The 19,299-nt window shown below is 39.9% G+C and overlaps 1 protein-coding gene across 2 annotated transcripts in view; it reads left to right on the top strand.

Moving 5' to 3' along the window:
* The window catches only part of LOC117410802 (vitrin-like), a 40,899-nt gene that overhangs the window by 18,503 nt on the left and 3,097 nt on the right, over nucleotides 1–19,299 (top strand). Inside the window, exons 9-18 of one of the 2 annotated variants that reach the window (XM_034017635.3) lie at nucleotides 1,116–1,154; nucleotides 2,862–2,924; nucleotides 5,465–5,536; nucleotides 6,084–6,149; nucleotides 9,110–9,157; nucleotides 10,337–10,402; nucleotides 10,666–10,813; nucleotides 17,315–17,418; nucleotides 17,766–17,992; nucleotides 18,426–18,939. In XM_034017635.3, the coding sequence (XP_033873526.1) occupies nucleotides 1,116–1,154; nucleotides 2,862–2,924; nucleotides 5,465–5,536; nucleotides 6,084–6,149; nucleotides 9,110–9,157; nucleotides 10,337–10,402; nucleotides 10,666–10,813; nucleotides 17,315–17,418; nucleotides 17,766–17,992; nucleotides 18,426–18,939 (1,347 nt within the window). The remainder of the gene's footprint in view (nucleotides 1–1,115; nucleotides 1,155–2,861; nucleotides 2,925–5,464; nucleotides 5,537–6,083; nucleotides 6,150–9,109; nucleotides 9,158–10,336; nucleotides 10,403–10,665; nucleotides 10,814–17,314; nucleotides 17,419–17,765; nucleotides 17,993–18,425; nucleotides 18,940–19,299) is intronic. The other variant, XM_059025446.1, reaches the window with a different exon arrangement.

Below are 19,299 nucleotides of genomic sequence, written 5' to 3'. Positions count from 1 at the left end.
CTTTTATTTATGATTATTATTGATGCATGTTTAATTGGCAATGCAGGGCTGATCTATCTGCATCCAAATATCAACAAAACCCTGTCGTTTCCCTTGTTCCAAAGCACATAAAGTTTTTGACATGAAGAATTAAGAACAGGTATATAAATACATTTACTAAATAAACACGTACAAATACTGTCTGTAATGGTCGAGGCTGTGTGGTCCAGTGGTTAAAGAGACGGGCTTGTAACCAGAAGGTCCCTGGTTCAAATCCTACCTCAGCCGCTGACTCATTGTGTGACCCTGAGCAAGTCACTTAACCTCCTTGTGCTCCGTTTTTCGGGTGAGACGCAGTTGTAAGTGATTCTGCAGCTGATGCATAGTTCACACACCCTAGTCTCTGTAAGTCGCCTTGGATAAAGGCGTCTGCTAAATAAACAAATAATAATAATGTGATCCACATACCGATACGCACTTCCATCCACAAGCTGAATTAGTCTGACCCTGTTTAATACACGTTTGCACCAGAATGTACTTTTTGTAAGCTACATCAATAGACACTTCAGTACTATTATTTTTTTTGTTGTTGTTGTTGTTGATATGGTATCTGTATTTGGTTTCATGGAACTAAACAGATTAAAACTATCATCCTGATTTTGTCATCTCATTGTGCACCTTCAGCATTGATTTACAGCCTCCAGAAAAGGTCTCACTCTTTGAGGTCATCCAAAATTAATCAAGAATCAAATTTATGCAAGTACGTAAAAAAAAGAACAATATATAGTACCTATAAAGTACTTGCACCAGAACTGTGCATGTAAGGCTTTAATTCCATCTCAGGAACATTGCTTATCCACATGAGATATGCTGAATCACAGTGAATCACACTTGGAAATAGTTATTTGTGGGACAAATTGAAGCAATAGTTTTGGAATTAGGAAACCAATATACTGTAACAGCAAGAGTCCCAGGAGGCTTGAGGGTTGTTGATATGTGGATGGAATCGATAAACCATGTTTATTTTTAATGCATGGATTTTGAGGACCTGTGCATCAAGCTTGATGATCACATAATGCATTTTAACTAGATTTCACATCATTTAAATGGTTTCTCATTCTGAACATACACTTCAGGGCAGGCCCAGAATGCACAAGGAAAGGGGCCAACACCAGGTATGTCTTACACCATTAAGGTGTTTGTTTTATTTTACTTTACTGCCATTTTTTAAACATTCATTTTAAAAGTCCTGCTTAGCACTATACAACTAACTAAACTGTTTTTAAGGCATTCAGGGGCTCTTCCACCTATTCAAGTAGAAATTCAACAGTGATTGGACACTGGCACCTGAAAACCTGAGTAAATACATTGCTGACTTTAAATCTGTTTTGCATGGTGCTGCTTTCTGTGTGTATTGTTGGCAAAAATTCCTTCAAAGGATTACTTCACTGTATACTAGGTCCTGGATTGGTCTTTCTTACTCCACTGTGTGTGTGTCTATATATATATACAGCTCTGGAAAAAATTAAGAGACCACTGCAAAATTATCAGTTTCTCTGGTTTTACTATTTATAGGTTTGGGTAAAATTAACATTTTTGTTTTATTCTATAAACTACTGACAACATTTCTCCCAAATTCCAAATAAAAATATTGTCATTTAGAGCATTTATTTGCAGAAAATGACAACTGGTCAAAATAACAAAAAAGATGCAGTGTTGTCAGACCTCAAATAATGCAAAGAAAATAAGTTCATATTCATTTTTAAACATCACAATACTAATGTTTTAACTCAGGAAGAGTTCAGAAATCAATATTTGGTGGAATAACCCTGATTTTCAAGCACAGCTTTCATGCGTCTTGGCATGCTCTCCACCAGTCTTTCACAATGATGTTGGGTGACTTTATGCCACTCACCTATACACGGGATGTAATTAGATAAATGGAAGAAACTTTTTTTTGTATTTATTTGTTCATTTATTGATATTATTTATATTATTTGTATCTACATTGCTGTACTTAAAACAAGCAAAGAACCAACAGTTCTTTAACGCAAGAAACTTATGATAATGCTGCAAATGTTAGTAAGTGGTTAGAAAACGCATTTCAAAATATTGGTTAGCACTTTTTTAATACCGGTACATTTGTTTGTTCTTGTTTTGCTTCGTATGTGTTCTTTCTCTGTGGTCACCTGATTACCATTATACAAATAAATAAATACTTATTTTATATTGATTTATATTGATAAACAGAACTATTAAGTTTCCAGCTTCACTTCTGATAGCAAATTGCAATGGCCATTACACTGTTTCAACTCGCAAACCTTGAACTATCAGCTTTATTCATTTTATTAACGAAAGTAAACATTTTTACATAGTAAACAAAGGTTGTGGAGGGTTCACTGATTCATGTAGAATTTCAAGATACACAGGACTTTTGCAGTGAGGTTGTACACTCAATGACACTAGCTCTTACCACTCTTAACAACCTTTTTCTTTATCTAACCCTTATGGAGTGCATTACGTACATGTATGGCTAAACAAACATCTGATTCGGATGAAGTCAGACTCTGCTTCTCTTTAAGTCATCTGATTCAGTTAAAATCCAAGACTAAAATATTTGTCATACTGTATAATAAGCTATAATTACAGGGTGCATTTGCTTTCCATCTTGATTTATCCACTCAGAAATCTGTTATGTCCTTGTAGTCTTGATGCCTTCTCTAGTTAGTTATTGCTTACAAATACTGTATCGGTCTGAAAAAGATAGCTGTCTGTTGTAGCTCTATATGTAACAAGGTAAATCAAACAAAAAGGCATTTACAACTAATGTTTATTACATTCACTGTTTAAATCTAATCTCTATTTTATCTCCCTGAATTCAGCTTATAACCGTGTGAACCAGCCCCCTCAAGACAGACCCCGACAAGCTGGGCAAGCCAACCCCAGTGAGTGTTTGAAAACCTGGCTCATCAGTGGGAAAAGCAAATGCTCCAGGTTTCAGTGTAGCAGTGTTTGGAGTCATAATGCAACATCATACATTCACAATGATAAAATGTGTCAGTTTTAAATACAGCAATAGATCTATTATTTCATCATTTATTAATCGATTTATAAATCAATAAACCCGGCGAGAATGTCTACACGAATCAAAGATTACACTGCGTCCTAATTTTTTGCCCTCTCCTCATTTGAAGAGGACAACTGCTTATGCCAAATCCATACTGTGCAGGAGTGTTTGCTCTATGCCGTTATGTGAGTGCATAGCAGAAAAACAATACTGCTGTTGGAAGTCTTCATTCCATGGATTCTGTTTTATAAAGTTGTATAGTTTTCAAGTTAACATGTTTCCAGCATGAAGAAAGACTTAACTGCATGACTTTCAATGATGAATCTGCTTGTGGAATCCATCCCCCATCAAAAAGACTGTGGGATGAAACAGCTAACATTGGTCCCTATATAATTAGATGCAAGTGAACTGTAATGTACTATACATGGGCACGTTGTTGTCTGCCTTGTACAGTGGATATACTAGTATTGCAGAAAGAATAAAGAAGGCAGGAGTGAGGTCCAAAAGCAAGTGGAGTGTGTATTACATTAACTTTGATTGATGTGACAGAAAATTAGTTACACTGGCCTCAGCCAATATTCTTATCAATTAAATAAGATTAATTGGTTGTTTGTTCTATAGCATATAACCATTGATGGATTGATGGCAAAGGGAGTCTATCCCAGCCCAGCCACGGTCTCGGTGTGGAACCATGGGAATGTCCCAGTCCCCATACTGTAGTTGTAAAACATGGTAGGATCAATACCTCACTGGAAAAAGGTTCTTACTCGTGTTAATAAAAAGTTGACCCTAAGCCAACAGACAGAGTTCATGCTTCCCATCCATATTGGCTTATAAAACACATTGTATTATGCTTCTAGTGCATGGAATGGAGACCTGGGTTACTTGAAAAAGAGAATAAATTCTATAATAATAAGGCAAATGAATGGTTTAATTTATCATTGAACCACTGGAAGAGTCTTCCTCAAACAAAAGAAATGTTGCCCAGAGCTGTCCTTGCAGAAAGGCAAGGTTAAGCTTAATTTTTTACAGGCTTGGGGACTGGCACTAAAAACATTTGTCTACTGAGACTACTGTGCATAATTAATCTGTGATTTTGACACAGCTGTTTCAATTGAAACAACACATTCACGTTCCACTTACTGCCACTATAAAGAAACTAGAAAATGTTTTTGTAGGTTTCAGTTGTTACTGCAGTATTGGTCTTTGTCAAGGTAGTCAGTATCTGCTAGTCTTGTAGTTGACATGATTATGTACTGCTGAAGTGAGGTCAGTCAGCTTTTTTTCTTTGAATAGTTATTTCAGCTTTAGTGCAAATTAAATTACCCCTTGTGCCGCTGTAAATAGTGTGTGTGGGAATGTAAGGTTGGTCGGGATGGGGTTAAATCTGTCCCTGCCAGCAATCACAGGATTGGCCATTCCCCAATTAGGTAATTGATGCTAATTGAGGAGTGGCCACATGTATAAAGGAAGCAAAATTTTCCGCTTTCCCCACAGCATTGCTTCTCTTAGCTAACTGAGCTCAGGGACTATGGTCTGTAATGCCTAAAGGGCAAGATATATGTCAAAACACATTGGGGTAAATACTCAAAGCTTTTAACTGTAAATAGCACAATTTTAAACCATAAAAAGAAAAGCACACCCAATAAAGTTATCAAATCCGAAATAAACAAAAAACTTTTTTATTTAGGAGCTTGTAAGTATTCTTATTCATTTTACAAATGTAGCTTTGAGAATTTAGGGGATTGTGTTTATTTTTTAGAGGAACCTTATCATCTGTAAGCTAAATGAAAAATTTGATACAGCTGATAAGTTTTATACTTGTAAGTATGAGATCTCTTCAGTCCATCTGCCTCACTACAACTGGCTAGAGAAACCCCTTGGTTTCCTAAGGGCTGATGGGATTTGGAGTTCTCTTCTGTTTTTCATTATTGTGAAACTGGGACAATAAATTAATAGGAGGGGGGATAATTCGCTCTGAGCCTGCTGTCACACAGTCCCTTGGGTTTGTTGCCAGATGGTTGATATTAGCTGAGCTGCAACTGGCCTTAAACTGGCAATTTGGAAACTCTTCTTTGCTCCTACAGTTCTGTGAATCCAATTGTGATGCTCACACAACAGCACAGTTCGTTCATATTATAGCATTCAGTTTACACTTTGCTGCTTTGTTTTTCACAATTGCTCCTAATATGTTGGCTAGATGAGAATACTTGTACTAACTAAACATATAGATGCTGATTTGGCCATTTTCCTGGTTATATGCACTGTTTGCATGTTTTTGGCTGTATTTCTCCTCTCAACAGCTGAGTCCATGAGAGGGGGAACACATTTCAGAGCAAAGTACCAGTGCAACTGCTGCTGCTTTCGTAGTTGCTTGTCTAATTGTTGCCTCAAATACAGATGTAATCTCTCCTGCAGCTTTCACTAGAAGGGACTGGCACCACATATACCAAAGGCCAGACTGGCAGACAGGACAGATAAGGCAGACAGGTATTGACGTAAATGCTCTTTTTTATATATTAATGCAAAATGGACATACTTGGTCTTGAAAGTATGGAACCATCCCATAAGACCACAAGTGAAATGCATTACTAATGAGGAGTATTAACACCTTCAGATGGAACGGCTCATCAGCCTACAACATAACCTTAAACTAATGTGATAAACCATGAATAAATAAATAACTTGGAAAATAAACTATAACCAAAGTTGAGTCACGTGACTCGAGTGCATTTTTATTAAACCACTGACTCAGGGGCATTTTTATTATACCACAGTTCACGTTCACATCTTCTAAGCTCTGTAAAGAGCAGTCCATGTACTGGCAGCTCAACGTTCCCATGGCTGTGTTTTAAATCAGAGTTTGAACTCAATAAATCAATAAAAATACATTTAAAAATTAATTGGGCTATACATTAAACTTTCCATATACCTGTATAACAATAGTGCCTTAAAATACAAAGTTATAGATTGAATATAAAAATATTCAACCCCCTGGTTTTCATCCTAGTGACTGATCTCCATTCTCTGTATACAGATATTAGTGCTGTTGTACCAGATACTGGCTATACCTGGACTGAAGTAGGAGGTGATGGCACCCCAGGTAAGCCATTGAATCACTGGGAATACCCAGCTCCAAGATTCCATGAGAAGTTAGCAGTGCTTGTCTGGTTGCTTGCATTTTGCCACCAAAAAGCAAAGTTGATTCATATGCAAAATGAGAACCAATAAACTGTGTTCACATACCAGTGATGTGTTTTTTTCACATGGTCCAAATAACTTATTTGCTTGTATTTTTTGGTATGGGCCCTGCCTTTCCAGATGAAATCAAGGTTATGTTGCTAACTGATAAGCTTGATTCACAATAAATCAGAATTCAAAGCATTAATAGAGTTAGTTCTCCTGATATACCCTTACAAATGTTTACTGTGTTATGCCTTGGTGGAATCATAGCAAAATATAGTCAAGCATTGAAAAAGCATAGTAAAGGTAAATCACAGGGTATGGTAAACTATAAAGAAGTTCAAAAATACCATTGAGACACTTTGCCCTAGCAATGCCAATATCAAAGCATATCATTACCAGCAATAGCAGTACAATGGAGTTGGAGCAAATATTACACAGCAGTTCTGATATGGTACAAGTGTGCACAGTAGCACACCTGTACTGACATGTGTTGGTTCCCAGTATTGTAATATCATTGGTAATAACATAAAAATGTCTACCAATGGCGCCATTGTACTGTAGCTACCCTTGTGCTTCTCTTGTCCATTAGTATATAGCCATTGCATTTGGTGAGGAAATTCATAGTATAAACATTTACATTGAGAAAAAGACCTACGTACACCAAGCTGCGTAGCTCATGGCCTCTGTGACACCATTGCATTTTCTCTAAGAGGTGTGTTTTCCTCCCCCTTTAGTAAAATGGGATAAGACTTCACAATGGGGATTATAATACTATTCTACCACAGTGGCAAAGTGGTTTGCAGTGCGCAGGTGTAGAGGTGATGAAGTGCTCAGTAATAACAAACACAACACAGTCCACAGTGAAAAACAGCTCTTTATTTGTGCTCGGTTGCTTGTTTGGCAACCTTAAATAATAATACCTGGCTCTACACTACGATGTGTATAGCGCAGGTAAACCAAAGGGTTCAGTCCTAAAATAATAATAACTCCTAGTGCAAGTAGTGATTTAATACAATAATCGGTGACAACAGTAGTGCAGTGTAGTCCGTGTTTGATGCTGGCTTAGCGCGACAGCTCCCGGATATTTAGCTGTCTAGAATAACAAATAACAACAGTTAAACAGACAGATAAGACAACACTAAACAGTACTTTTTCGTTTGTACATCCTTTACAGATCTTTCCATAACCATAACAAAGGAACAGATTGCTTTGCGACATCCCCTGATATACCCTCAGTCACACCCCCTTTGGTAGCGAGCGCAATCACGTATCCTCCAATCCCTGACTGACACATCGGCTACCGCATTACAGCAATGTGACTCCACCCCCTTTCTGGATGGCCGACTTCCAACTGACCCTGGAATGAACTGCCAAACCATCCAGTCCGGGGCACACTGTTCCTGTTATACAGTGCCCTCACAGGTCGGGAGGGAGATTGTTGACTAGGATTAATTTGCTCTCTGTCACAACATGCCCCAGACAAAGCGTGACACCATGCAACACAACACAATACCGGAACATATTGAATAACTGTTACCATAACCCGTTCCTGATGCTCACACGTATATTCAAAGTGCCTCCAGCTATTCTACAATTGCTCTGTAGCTTTTGACTGCTGAAATCCCCCTATTGAAAAGCAATATATCCAGGATGTATCAACCGAGTGGTTCTATGTGGCCTTTGTTCAACGGGACGCTCATCTCTGGAGGGGGGGTCAATACATCATACACATGGGAGGAGTCATACGCAAAAAACACTCATTATCATATAATAGACGTATCCCCCCTCAACTCAACATGACACAACAGTAAAAACAGACATAATGAAGCATTCTTACCTTTGTATAAGTTAGTGATCAGCAGATGTGTCAGCTGCACGAAGAGCACAGCATGTGCTTTTCACTAACTCTACTGTGCAGAATATATTTTTTTCTATGGGTAAATATCAGGACTTTCTTCCTATGCATCGGGACGCAGACATTTGCTAGGAAATCGAGACTGTCCCGACTATATAAGGACTGTTGGCATGTATGAATCTAGGTTGACAAACATTAGTCAAAAACTTTTGTAGCACCTTATTGAAGATGTTAGCAAAATTGTTTGTATACTTTGTATAATGTCTTTTAGGTTTTCCTTGCTGCAATTTATTGTAAACAGTAGTGCAGCTGTAATTTATTAGGTACAACATGATTGTATATTTTTTGCTTCACTGTTTGTAATTTTATTGAAAGTAATCCTTCAGTACAAATCTTAAATATGAAATGTTTCAGCATTTAGCTGCTGCAAGCAAACTGCCTGGCTTTGCGTAGCACAGTGCTGTATATAATAGCTTGCTGGCATTGCTGTGCACATTATGGAGTGTATTACATTTGGAAGCTAGCTGCATGGTTTGACTGGAGAAGCTGGTCACATTTAATAAAGTCGAGTCCTAGTAAATATATGGGCTGATTGGCTGCACCTTTCCTCTAAACTGGCCGCAGTAGCAAATCTATAAATTGCTACTTAGAGCTCAATGGTTATGTGCAATTGTATAGCAGGTATCCCACGTTGAAGTTTTGGAAAGTAATTTACTTTCTGCTCTGTTTATTCTTTTCCTTCATAGCTGAGGGGTTCATAGAAAGTAAGACCAGCAGTCGAATAAAGCAAAAGCCTAAAAGCTAGCCCTCCTTATACTTCCTCCCCGGCTCTGTGGGAGACAGTGAGAATTGTTAAGTTGTTGCTGTCGTTTATATGTTGAGAATGTGTTTGTTTTTTTCCCCCAACAAGTGCCCATATACGTACACTCCATGTTCACTGTTTTCACTTGAAATCTGATTTCTGAACACCAATGTCACATGTATATGGTAATAAAACAAAATATGTAATATTTTTAAAACAGTAGAGACTGTCGATGCCTGGAAGCCTGATGTAAAGCCCTTTGACACAGGTAGGACTCAGGTTATACTACATCTCTTCCTCTTCAAAAGAAACACTGAATAGGCACAGGGGGGCACCATGTGTGGCATTTCAGAGTAAGGTGCTCTAAATAATTATGCAGCAGAGACAATTAACTAGAGTACTGAATTTGGGAAAATGAAATGAATATATATATATATAAATGTATTACATTTTATGTATAAAGCAAATAGTAGATATGTAGATACAGTTCTAATTGTGCATGCCTTTATTTAATATAAACACATTATTTCATGGGCACAGATGCATTTACGTATTTGTTTAAGCTTACCAATTCTGTAGAAATGCTTGCAAGTTCCCTGAAAAAAACAGTGAGTGAATGTTTCTTTCTGTGCTATACAATTGCAATTGTGTAATCTATGCGCTAGTTCATGCTAGTTTCTGTTCTTTCACTGCAGATGTACAGATAACTTTTTTGAAACATTGATATGATTTATTGTGTGACACTTTTCTATCAAAACGTTTTAAGCAAATAAATGATTGGTAATCCAAAATGATTTAATAGTTTCTTATAGTAATCCCTAAGCACACCTGTTCGAATAATATACACTGGCAGAAACAAGGAAGGTCAAATTGACGTTCATTTAAAGTGGTTATAGCTAACAAAATAAGTTCATATATCTTATTGAGACTCCCAAAATAATAGAAAATCTAACCTGTCCTAATTCTGTGAGGGTAGAATTCAAAATAGTGAAATAAAGATTATATTATTATTTTCTTAGCAGATGTCCTTATCCAGGGCAATTTCCAATTGTATCACATTATTTTTTACATACAATTACCCATTTATACAGTTTGGTTTTTACTGGAGCAATCTAGGTACAGTACCTTGCTCAAGGGTACAGCAGCAGTGTCCCCCACCTTGGATTGAACCCATGACCCTCTGGTCAAGAGTCCAGAGCCCTAACCACTACTCCACACTGCTGCCCTATTATCAAGAGAATACAGCTGTAATTAAATTAAACCCACAACAGTGGGCAACATCTGTGATGAAAGCAAGAACATTCTTATCTAGCAGGTATATATTTTGCATTAAGACATCTGATTGGCTGATACTATCCAAAAATGTTTAAATAAAAGGTTTTAGAATAATTAACAATCCTATTGTGCATACTGTTGGTTATTCTCTAATTACAATCTCTATTTCCAGGCTTTGGTGTCAAAGAACAGGATTCAGTCCCCAAATTTCAAGAACCCTTTTCTCAGGGAGATCCAAGTATGTAAAGAAATTATATTTACTAATAAAAGACAAGTGTTAGTTGGGATTAAGCACTGTAATGACAGCATTGGTGCAGACAAATATGAAATATTGTGTTAAACAGAAAAACATTAATAAACTCATTACCTGCTGTTTCATCCTGATGCATTCCATTTCGCAAAACAGTGAAGATTTATTAATTATTTGAATGGAAAATGGGTAAAACCCAGTTTCAGTTGATGACTCTTACTAGTTTTTGTTTTTGGTGTTTGCTCCTACAGATTGCAAAGTGGACATTGTGTTCCTAATGGATGGGAGCTGGAGCATAGGAAAGCGCCGCTTTAAAATCCAAAAAGAATTCCTGGCTGATATTTCCCAAGCACTTGATGTTGGAATGGCCGGTCCTATGCTGGGCATTATTCAATTCGGGTAAAAAGGATTGCACTGATTTTCTTAATATCATACTGAGGTTTCCCTTTCAAGTACAAAATGTTATTCCATTACCAAATGGGATATACCTCTGTGTAACCCAATTTACCTGAGCCCTTATGCACAAGTTGCTTGAAGAGCCCCCTCTGCATCAGACATGAAGTCCCTGCCCCCGAGGAAAGTGTGATGAGCAGAAGGGATCAGCGCCATTTTCTCTTCAGCCTTGCCTGAGAAGGAGCCTGCGCTGACCGTCACGGTTGTTTGTGAGAAGTCGAAAATGTTTCTACTTCTCTCCCTTTTCCTTCAGGAAAAATATTCACACTTTTAGTATATATCATACTTTTGTGTGTTTTCTGCACCTTTAGCCCTCGGTTCTGGTTACTTCCGCCGCTGCCTTTTGTATTGCTGGAAGCCAGCAGGGATCCATTTCCCCGCTCTGGGCAAAACCCACGTTCTTTCTTTCTATTTATTTTTCTCTCCCTCTAGCTCCAAAAAAAAACCGAGAGAGTAATATTTGTATTACTAACATTAGGAAAGAAAAATGCAGTTACTTTTCATCCTTTCTTTCTATGTAGGGAGATTGTTCCGTGGATATGGCCTGTCTCCCTGTTGCTAGGCTACAAAGCCTTTGCTCATAGGCAGCCTCTAGTTGCAGCTGCCTGACTGATCAGCCAGCTTCTCCGCACTTCAGGACGAGACACTCGCTAAAGGCTGTTAAAGGCTGTTTACAGCTACACTGCGTGGCTGTGTTGACTGGAGTCTGCCCATTGTCTTATGCCACTTTAGTGTTCAAGCGAAGGTTACTAATAGGAGCAAGTTAGCTGGCAGATCTCAGCCCCTGCATTAAAATTCTGGTGCAAGCTGTGCATTCTTGTCAAGTGTCCACCGCAGAACATTCACTTTTCTGTGCACCACCACGTGCCTCCACGGCTCGGTACCGAGCCCGTACGGGCATTACAAATCTGGCTCGGATAGTTGCTCCGTACTGGTTGGTGCTGAGCCCACTGGTCGTTGCAGAGTCCTGCACAAACATTGGGTGGTTGCATCTGGTTCCAAGCTGGTACCAGTTTATTAAAAAGATGGAGCGCACTCTTTATTTCAGTGCATCTCTCGCGTGTGCCTAAGTGTATTGCTTAACACCCAGACAGCTCTGCTGTACCGTATTTACTGCCCACAGTGCTGCAACTTACCATATATACCTAAATATACGTGCACTTGAAATTTTACCGCATTTACTGAATGGCTGTTCTGGATACAGCTCTCTGCACTGTGCCTGGGTTTCACCGATGCGTTTTATGCAACAGCAACATTTCACCGGATTTTTGTGACTCGTGCCCTGTTTTACATGCGGACACTGGAAAGCAGGCATGCCTGCCTGTCTAAGGAATGTTCTGCGTCCCTTACACCGGCACAGCAGCCTCATCGTGTTCATCACGGTCTTCCTCAGTCAGAGGTTTCTTCCTCCCCTTCTCCTAGGAAGAGGAGCAAACACTGTCACTCCAAGTTCTCTTATGCCATGTCTTTTGCAATGGCCCCCTCCATGTCAGAGGAGCTTTACTCTGGTTAAGTGGGCAACTGCAGCTCTGCAGTTGCCCTGGCCACCAGAAATGGAATCCAGACGTTCACTCTTTGACATGGTCACAACTTCCATGCGACAGTGCTCGCTCCCCCGGTACTGCTAGACTTTTTAGAGAAGGTGCAACTGCCCCTACTGTCTCCCAAGCAATTGACAACCGTTATGAGGTGCACGATGCAGAGAAGCTGGGCCTTGCTCATTTCCAGCCTGTTGAGGCTTCCATTGCCTCACTGGTCCAGAGGACGTCACTTTCAAAGGACGTTTCTTGCCCTGACAAGCAATGTCGCGTCACTGAAGTGCTGCTTAAGAAAGACTACATGGCAACTGTGTTTGCCACGCGCCTGGGCAACTACAGCAGCATATTGGTAGCTTACCAGTCTCCACTGCTGCAGTCCACAGGCTCTCACCCAAGCGGTTGGACAAGCTGCACCTGGTTAATGAACATCTGCTCCAGCTGTAAAAGTACAGCGTGCAAACTTTGGTCAGGAATATCACAGTGCCGGTGGCTGCCCTCTAAGGAGCTTACAAGCCTTCTTCCTAATGTTGCAACGCACAGATGGCCGAGGCCCCCACAGCCCCCGAAGCCAGTACGTTCTACCAATGCTTCCACAAAGGCAACTGCGTCGAACCGTTTCCTGGCCCCTCAACAAGCGAGGCGCAGCAACAAGAGATGTTCTGCGCCCAGACAGGGAAAAGGGGCGCCCCCCCCAGAAAACCAACAGCCCTAGTCTTTGCTGCCACAGGTCTAGGGCCCGTTTTCACCAGGCACATCTGAACTACTGGCGCTCATGCACCACGGACACCTGGGTTCGCACCACCATTCAGACCGGTTACTCTATCCGTGGCCACACCCCCCATTTGGGGCATGACCACAACAATGGTCATGAATCCACAAGATCCTATCTTGGTTTCTCAGGAGGTGTCAGCCCTGTTACCAAAACAGGCATCTCCATCATACATCCTCTCGACGAGAGGGAGGGTCTTTACTCCAGGTACTTCCTGGAGCCGAAAAGGGGATGGTGGCCTCAATCCTCAACCTCAGACAGCACAAACTGTTCTTGAGGCGACGGATATTCAAGATGCAACAGCTGTTCTAGGCAATGAGGCCAGGCAACTGGTTCACCACAGTGGACTTCAAGAATGCCTATTTCCACATCCCCATAAGACCCGGCCACAGGAAGCACTTATGGTTCGCTTTTCAGGGAACCTCCTACGAGTTCCGTGTCCTGCCATTTGGCCTCTCCATGGCATCGTGCACATTTTCCAAGTGCATGGACGCTGGCCCCACTGAGACTCAAAGGCATCAGAGTTGTCAATTTTCTGGGCGACTGGCTAATGTGTGCCAAGTCACCCACACAGGCAGCGCTTCACACAGCATTATTCCAGGGTGTATCTGTCTAACGTATGCAATGCTGCAGTATGGGCAACCCCCCCCCCACCCCCCCATACCCCCCCGTACTTTCACTAGGTTCTATAGACTGTCTTAATTCCTGGTTTTGGGACCAGAGTGCTAAGGTCAGCCACTCAAGTCTACCCTTTGATACACATATACCATAGTGTGGGTTTACAATACACTTTTTTCTCTAGTTTTCTTACAATAGATGTCATAGATTCCCCAAACCCTGGGCTTTTTATACCAGAGTGCTTTGGGCGGCTATTCAGTCTACTCTTTACAGCACGCACACTGAGGTGTGGGTTCTCCCCACACTTTTTTAGGTCCTATGGATTAAATGTTATGGGTTCTCAAAACATGGGCTTTGGGACCAGAGTGCTAAGAGCCTCCAGAGTGCTAAGAGCCTCCTGTTCTAGCCTTCACTTGTGACAGCTTGGGTATGCTAACCCAAATCAATAATGGGATAACATTTCATACATTATATATCATTTCCTGGTTTCCTGAAATATAAATGTTATCTATTACCTTTCGAGATTGCTGCGCTCACTCCAACACAGCAGGCCTGAAAATAAATTGATCCCCTCTGGGATAGGGACTCCACGCATGATGCAAAGGGGGCTCTTCGAGCAGCTTTGACAAACGTGCTGAGGTAAATGAGGTTACACAGAGGTATATCCCAATCGGTAATGGATAACAAGACGCAAGAACTATTTAAATTAGTCTATTGCGGTTCTTTTAATTAACATATTTTCTCTTAGTACATACGACAAAAAATGTATACTTTGTGAATTGTTGCAACAAAAATGCAAATTGTGGTGTATTTGCGCTGCGACTGGCCCATCTTAGTACATCTACCCCTCAGTGACTTGCTAGACTGTAAAGCGCTTTGTGCTAGCCAGACTCACCCAGTGTACATTGCCCAGACAAACTCTGCTGTAAAAAAAGCACCTCCAGACATGACTACGGTGCTACCACAGAGGAGAAAGCAATCAATTAACAGTGAGAAATGGCAAATTAGATGGATAAAGTTCCATAAGAAGGTGGTTGAATAATAACGCCTGGTAAAGTAAACTCCAGATAAGGTTTTGGGTCTGGGAGTAACTTACCCTCTAATTTTAACACTGAGAGAGTTACATTTATTTTTATGGGGTAAAATACGACATTACCTTGAAGTCATGAGTAATCTTGCTAAATACTGTACAATATTTAATGGTAATGGGGAAGGCATTAAAAAAGAGCCTTTTTAACTGCAATGTTACTTTGAACTACTGTACAACCACGTGTGTTCTACACGGTTATTTATCGGCTGGGTGCATTTTTTTCGAGGTATCACACTGACTCTGCAAATTAATTACATTTCTTGTAGTGAACATGTTAAAACTTCAGTATTAAGCCATACAGATATAAGGAAATGCATTATTAAGTTATGAAACAGTTTGTTTAATATTATACGGTTGCCTCTGACGACGGTTCCAGCTGGATTTATAGCTGGGCTGGGGTGCTTACGCTTCAACCTGTGTAGCTTTACATTTTTCTTATTCCTACCATGATTGGCAGCAAAGACAACAGGGCTAGCTAGAAATTGGATAATGTTTATGCATTAAATATAAATTTAGTGCGTATTTCAGATTTTTTAATCCATAAAAATGGCAGGTACGCAGCTTATCTGGATGCTGATTACAGCCATGCAGAGGATGATTAAATGTCATGACTGTTGCCGAGTACTGAGAACTAGGAAGATATAGAATATTGTACAGGGTGCAAGTCTGGAACCAAAGGCTGTCGACTGACCTTCAGAATGTGATTCCCAATGCCTGCAACTCTGTGACACCCACCATGCTCCAACATGCATACAGTACCTAACCTGCACTGTTTACACATATGCCTGAAGGTAGATGGACAATGAAAAGTTGTGAATTGTGGTATGTTCCACTTTTGGGACTATCAGTACATACTTCTGAAACCATAGGAGTTTTAATTGTTACTATTACACCTAGTAAACACTGTTCCAAGCACGTATTACAGTCGCTGTAAGAAGTGCGTCCTACCTTGTGTTTTGAACATAATTGTTCTCAGTTCCATTGTAAATTTATACAATATAGGATTTTATACACTTCAGTTAAAGTCCCCCTTTTTCTAGAGAAAAATTATTTAATTATTTCCTCAAAGCTACCATTAAATGAATATGTTTACCAGCCACATTTCAGTACTATTTAATTTCTTGGATTTCTTTAATATCCTCCTGCATGTCTGTTTTGTATAATTATCTATTGGCAAAATGCTGAATTTCTGAAGTGAGAAATAACAACTAGGACTGTACAACTGTGTCAACTGAGTAAGTAGAGCACCTCTATACAATTACAGAGGGAGCCGAAATCGCAGTTGCACCCCACCGAAATTCAGAAGTTCAGCTTTCATCCACAGATCCAGTGGTTGAAAAAGGACACTTTCTAGTTAGTTAGCCTGGTAAATAATGACCTAAGCAGTAACAATAATAAAAAAATGATAGATCACACACACGACAGGACTAAACAGGTAAAGCAAAAAATGATGATATAAAGTATATATCCTAACTGCCCTTTTCTTTATAGTCATACCAGTCTTTTTTGTTGGTGACCATAACTGGGAACAGTATTCTAACAGTATTTTACAAGTACAAAACTAAATGTAATGACAAATGTTTAAAATGTCTTCAATTAAAATGTTTGTCATTTCATTTCTTAAGTTTCTTTTAGTTTCAATTACGGGGTACTGTTTTATAATTACGGTTGGAAGATTCTACAAGTACAGCACGGTACTATTATCCCACCAGAATCCTTTAAGTACATCCTAAATACACAAGGAGTCTATAGACAAAGGTTGTACAGTAGTCTCCACGTATAGGAACACCTCCTAAGAGAACACTTCGGCTTAGGGACCAACCTTGTGGCGAAACAAAGTTTGCATTGTAAATGCTCTGCCTAAAGTAACAGGAACTTCGCTTAAAAGGACACCTTTTTGACCCCGATAGCGATTCGTTGCAAACCGATTCAAAACAGATACAGTGCTGTATTGTAACATGATAACTCATCATTATCAAACTGAAATTCAAATAGTTTATTCTAGAGTTGCTGCTACATTTAACATGTGTAGGGGAACTGTGTTAATAACCATTGTGTTAAAATTAATTCTCGTATATAATTACTCTTCAAGGCGCTGCTGCATTTTTAGCGTATGTAGGAGAGCTTTGTTAATTGAGTCTGTCAGTTAGTTTATTATTATAGTTTATTAACATACACTTGCCTATTGCCTTTCTCTTATTCTGTTTATTTCATATGTTGATGTATGTGCGTAATGACATCAGTAATACATACATTTGCATATTGTGATCGGCCTTGGCATATTGTGTCCGGTGGTCAACTCTGTCTTAGTGAACACTTTGCTCGCTTCCAGAGGGGTGTTCTCTTAGCCAGAGACTACTGTATATAGTATTTATATTTTGAGCTATGAAATTAGAAATGTGACTGATTATTTTGGTTGATTGTTGCTAAAGCAATAATCCAGTCACAGAATTCAACCTGAAGACCTACTCCAGTTCCAGTGACCTGAAGCCTGTAATAGAGAAGATTGTCCAGAAGGGGGGACTCTCCAATGTCGGTAAGTAACAGACATAACTACATAACTAAACTCAAAAACAATTGATACTAGTAAGCTTTTGTAGAAATAAGTCTGCCCCAATCTCATTAACTCTAATCTCATTAACATTAGGATTTAGGATTCAGTTCCATTAACACTGAGAACCAGTCTCAAAAACATTTATATTGATTAGCTAGTTCTTATTTCAAACAAAATGGGTACTAATAACAATCAAAATCCAGTGTAACCAATATCTTTGAGTGTGCCCTTTTGTAGATGTAAATGGCAATTGATTGTGTAATTTAAATTTTAGTGCTGCGATGTGTGTTGTATTGTTTGGTTTCTCCTTATGTGTTGGTTCCTTTCAGGAAAGGCCTTGTCCTATACCAACAAACACTTCTTCAGTGATGCCAGTGGCAATCGAGGGGGCTCTCCCAATGTTGCCGTGGTGCTGGTGGATGGCTGGCCCACTGACAAGGTGGAGGAGGCCTCGCGTCTGGCCAGGGAATCAGGAATCAACATCTTCTTCATCACCATTGAAGGCCCAGATGAGAGCGAGAAGCAAAATATTGTGGAGGCAAACTTCGCAGACAAGGTAATCGCAGGTTCTTTGACAAATCCACAGTCTTTCATTATTCAACCAGAAGATCAAAGGATGACTTCACAGAACTGTTGTAATTATTAAAGTGATAACTACAGGGCACATTAAGTGTATGAGAAAAGAACAGATGTCTTTGAAGTGGATGGCTAGTGATTTGATCCTTTTTTTAAGGTCCTATTTTTTTAAATTAAAAAAGTCAGCTGCTAAGTTTGGTTCCTACTCCGAGTTTGGTTTCAACCAAATCAGTCACTGTGCGACAGGTTACTGTGCTGTGTCAGTGGATACATTTGTGACGTCCCAGTATATCATAGGGATACACAGGTTTGGAACACTCATGAAAGGCAAAGAGATTCCACTTGTCAAATGTTAAATACAGCTCATTAAACATTTTACTGTTTTAGTGTTATTTTGTTCTGTATGACCACAGGCTGTTTGCAGGACGAATGGTTTCTTCTCTATGAGTGTGCCCAGCTGGTTCGCGCTGCGCAAGGCAGTTCAGCCCCTAGTGAAGCGGGTCTGTGATACAGACCGGCTCGTATGCAGCAAGACCTGCCTCAATGCAGCTGACATTGCCTTCGTCATTGACGGCTCCAGCAGTGTGGGCACGGGCAACTTCCGTACTGTGCTGCAGTTTGTGGCCAACATAACCAAGGAGTTTGAAATCTCAGATACAGACACACGTGTGGGTGCCGTGCAGTACACTTATGAGCAACGGCTGGAGTTTGCCTTCAGCCAGTACAACAGCAAACCAGAATTGCTCAATGCCATCAAGCGCATTAACTACTGGAGTGGAGGCACCAGCACGGGGGCAGCAATCACCTACGCCTCGGAGCAGCTCTTCAGCAAATCCAAGCCCAGCAAGCGCAAGATCATGATCGTCATCACAGACGGGCGTTCCTATGACGACGTCCAGGCACCAGCACTGGCCGTTCATCGCAACGGTAAGAGATGAAAGCAGTGTGGGAATGAGTTTAGCTTAGCTTATTTCACAAATAGATAAATAAAGTCATGTCTGGGAAGCATCTGATGGCTGTATTCTGATATTAAACTTTTCTCAAACCTATGATTTTGTGCTAAAGCATTTACAGATTTTAATTCAGAAAAAAGCTGCAATACAACACAGTCTGTTTTGTACTCTACACGTTTTGTAATTTTTACAAGAACATTGTTTACATTTGCTATCTCCTGCATTTTTCTGTGTAATATTTTTAACATAATAACGATTATTTTGAATTTGAATTCATATACCCAGGGTAATAAATTAACAGGGGAATAAAACCAAACATATTACAATATGGTTC

This window comes from Acipenser ruthenus, chromosome 6, assembly GCF_902713425.1.
Source record: "Acipenser ruthenus chromosome 6, fAciRut3.2 maternal haplotype, whole genome shotgun sequence".
NCBI classification, from domain to species: Eukaryota; Metazoa; Chordata; class Actinopteri; order Acipenseriformes; family Acipenseridae; genus Acipenser; species Acipenser ruthenus.
The sequence above is the reverse complement of the archived record's forward strand: the minus strand, read 5'-3'. Positions and strand labels throughout refer to the sequence as shown.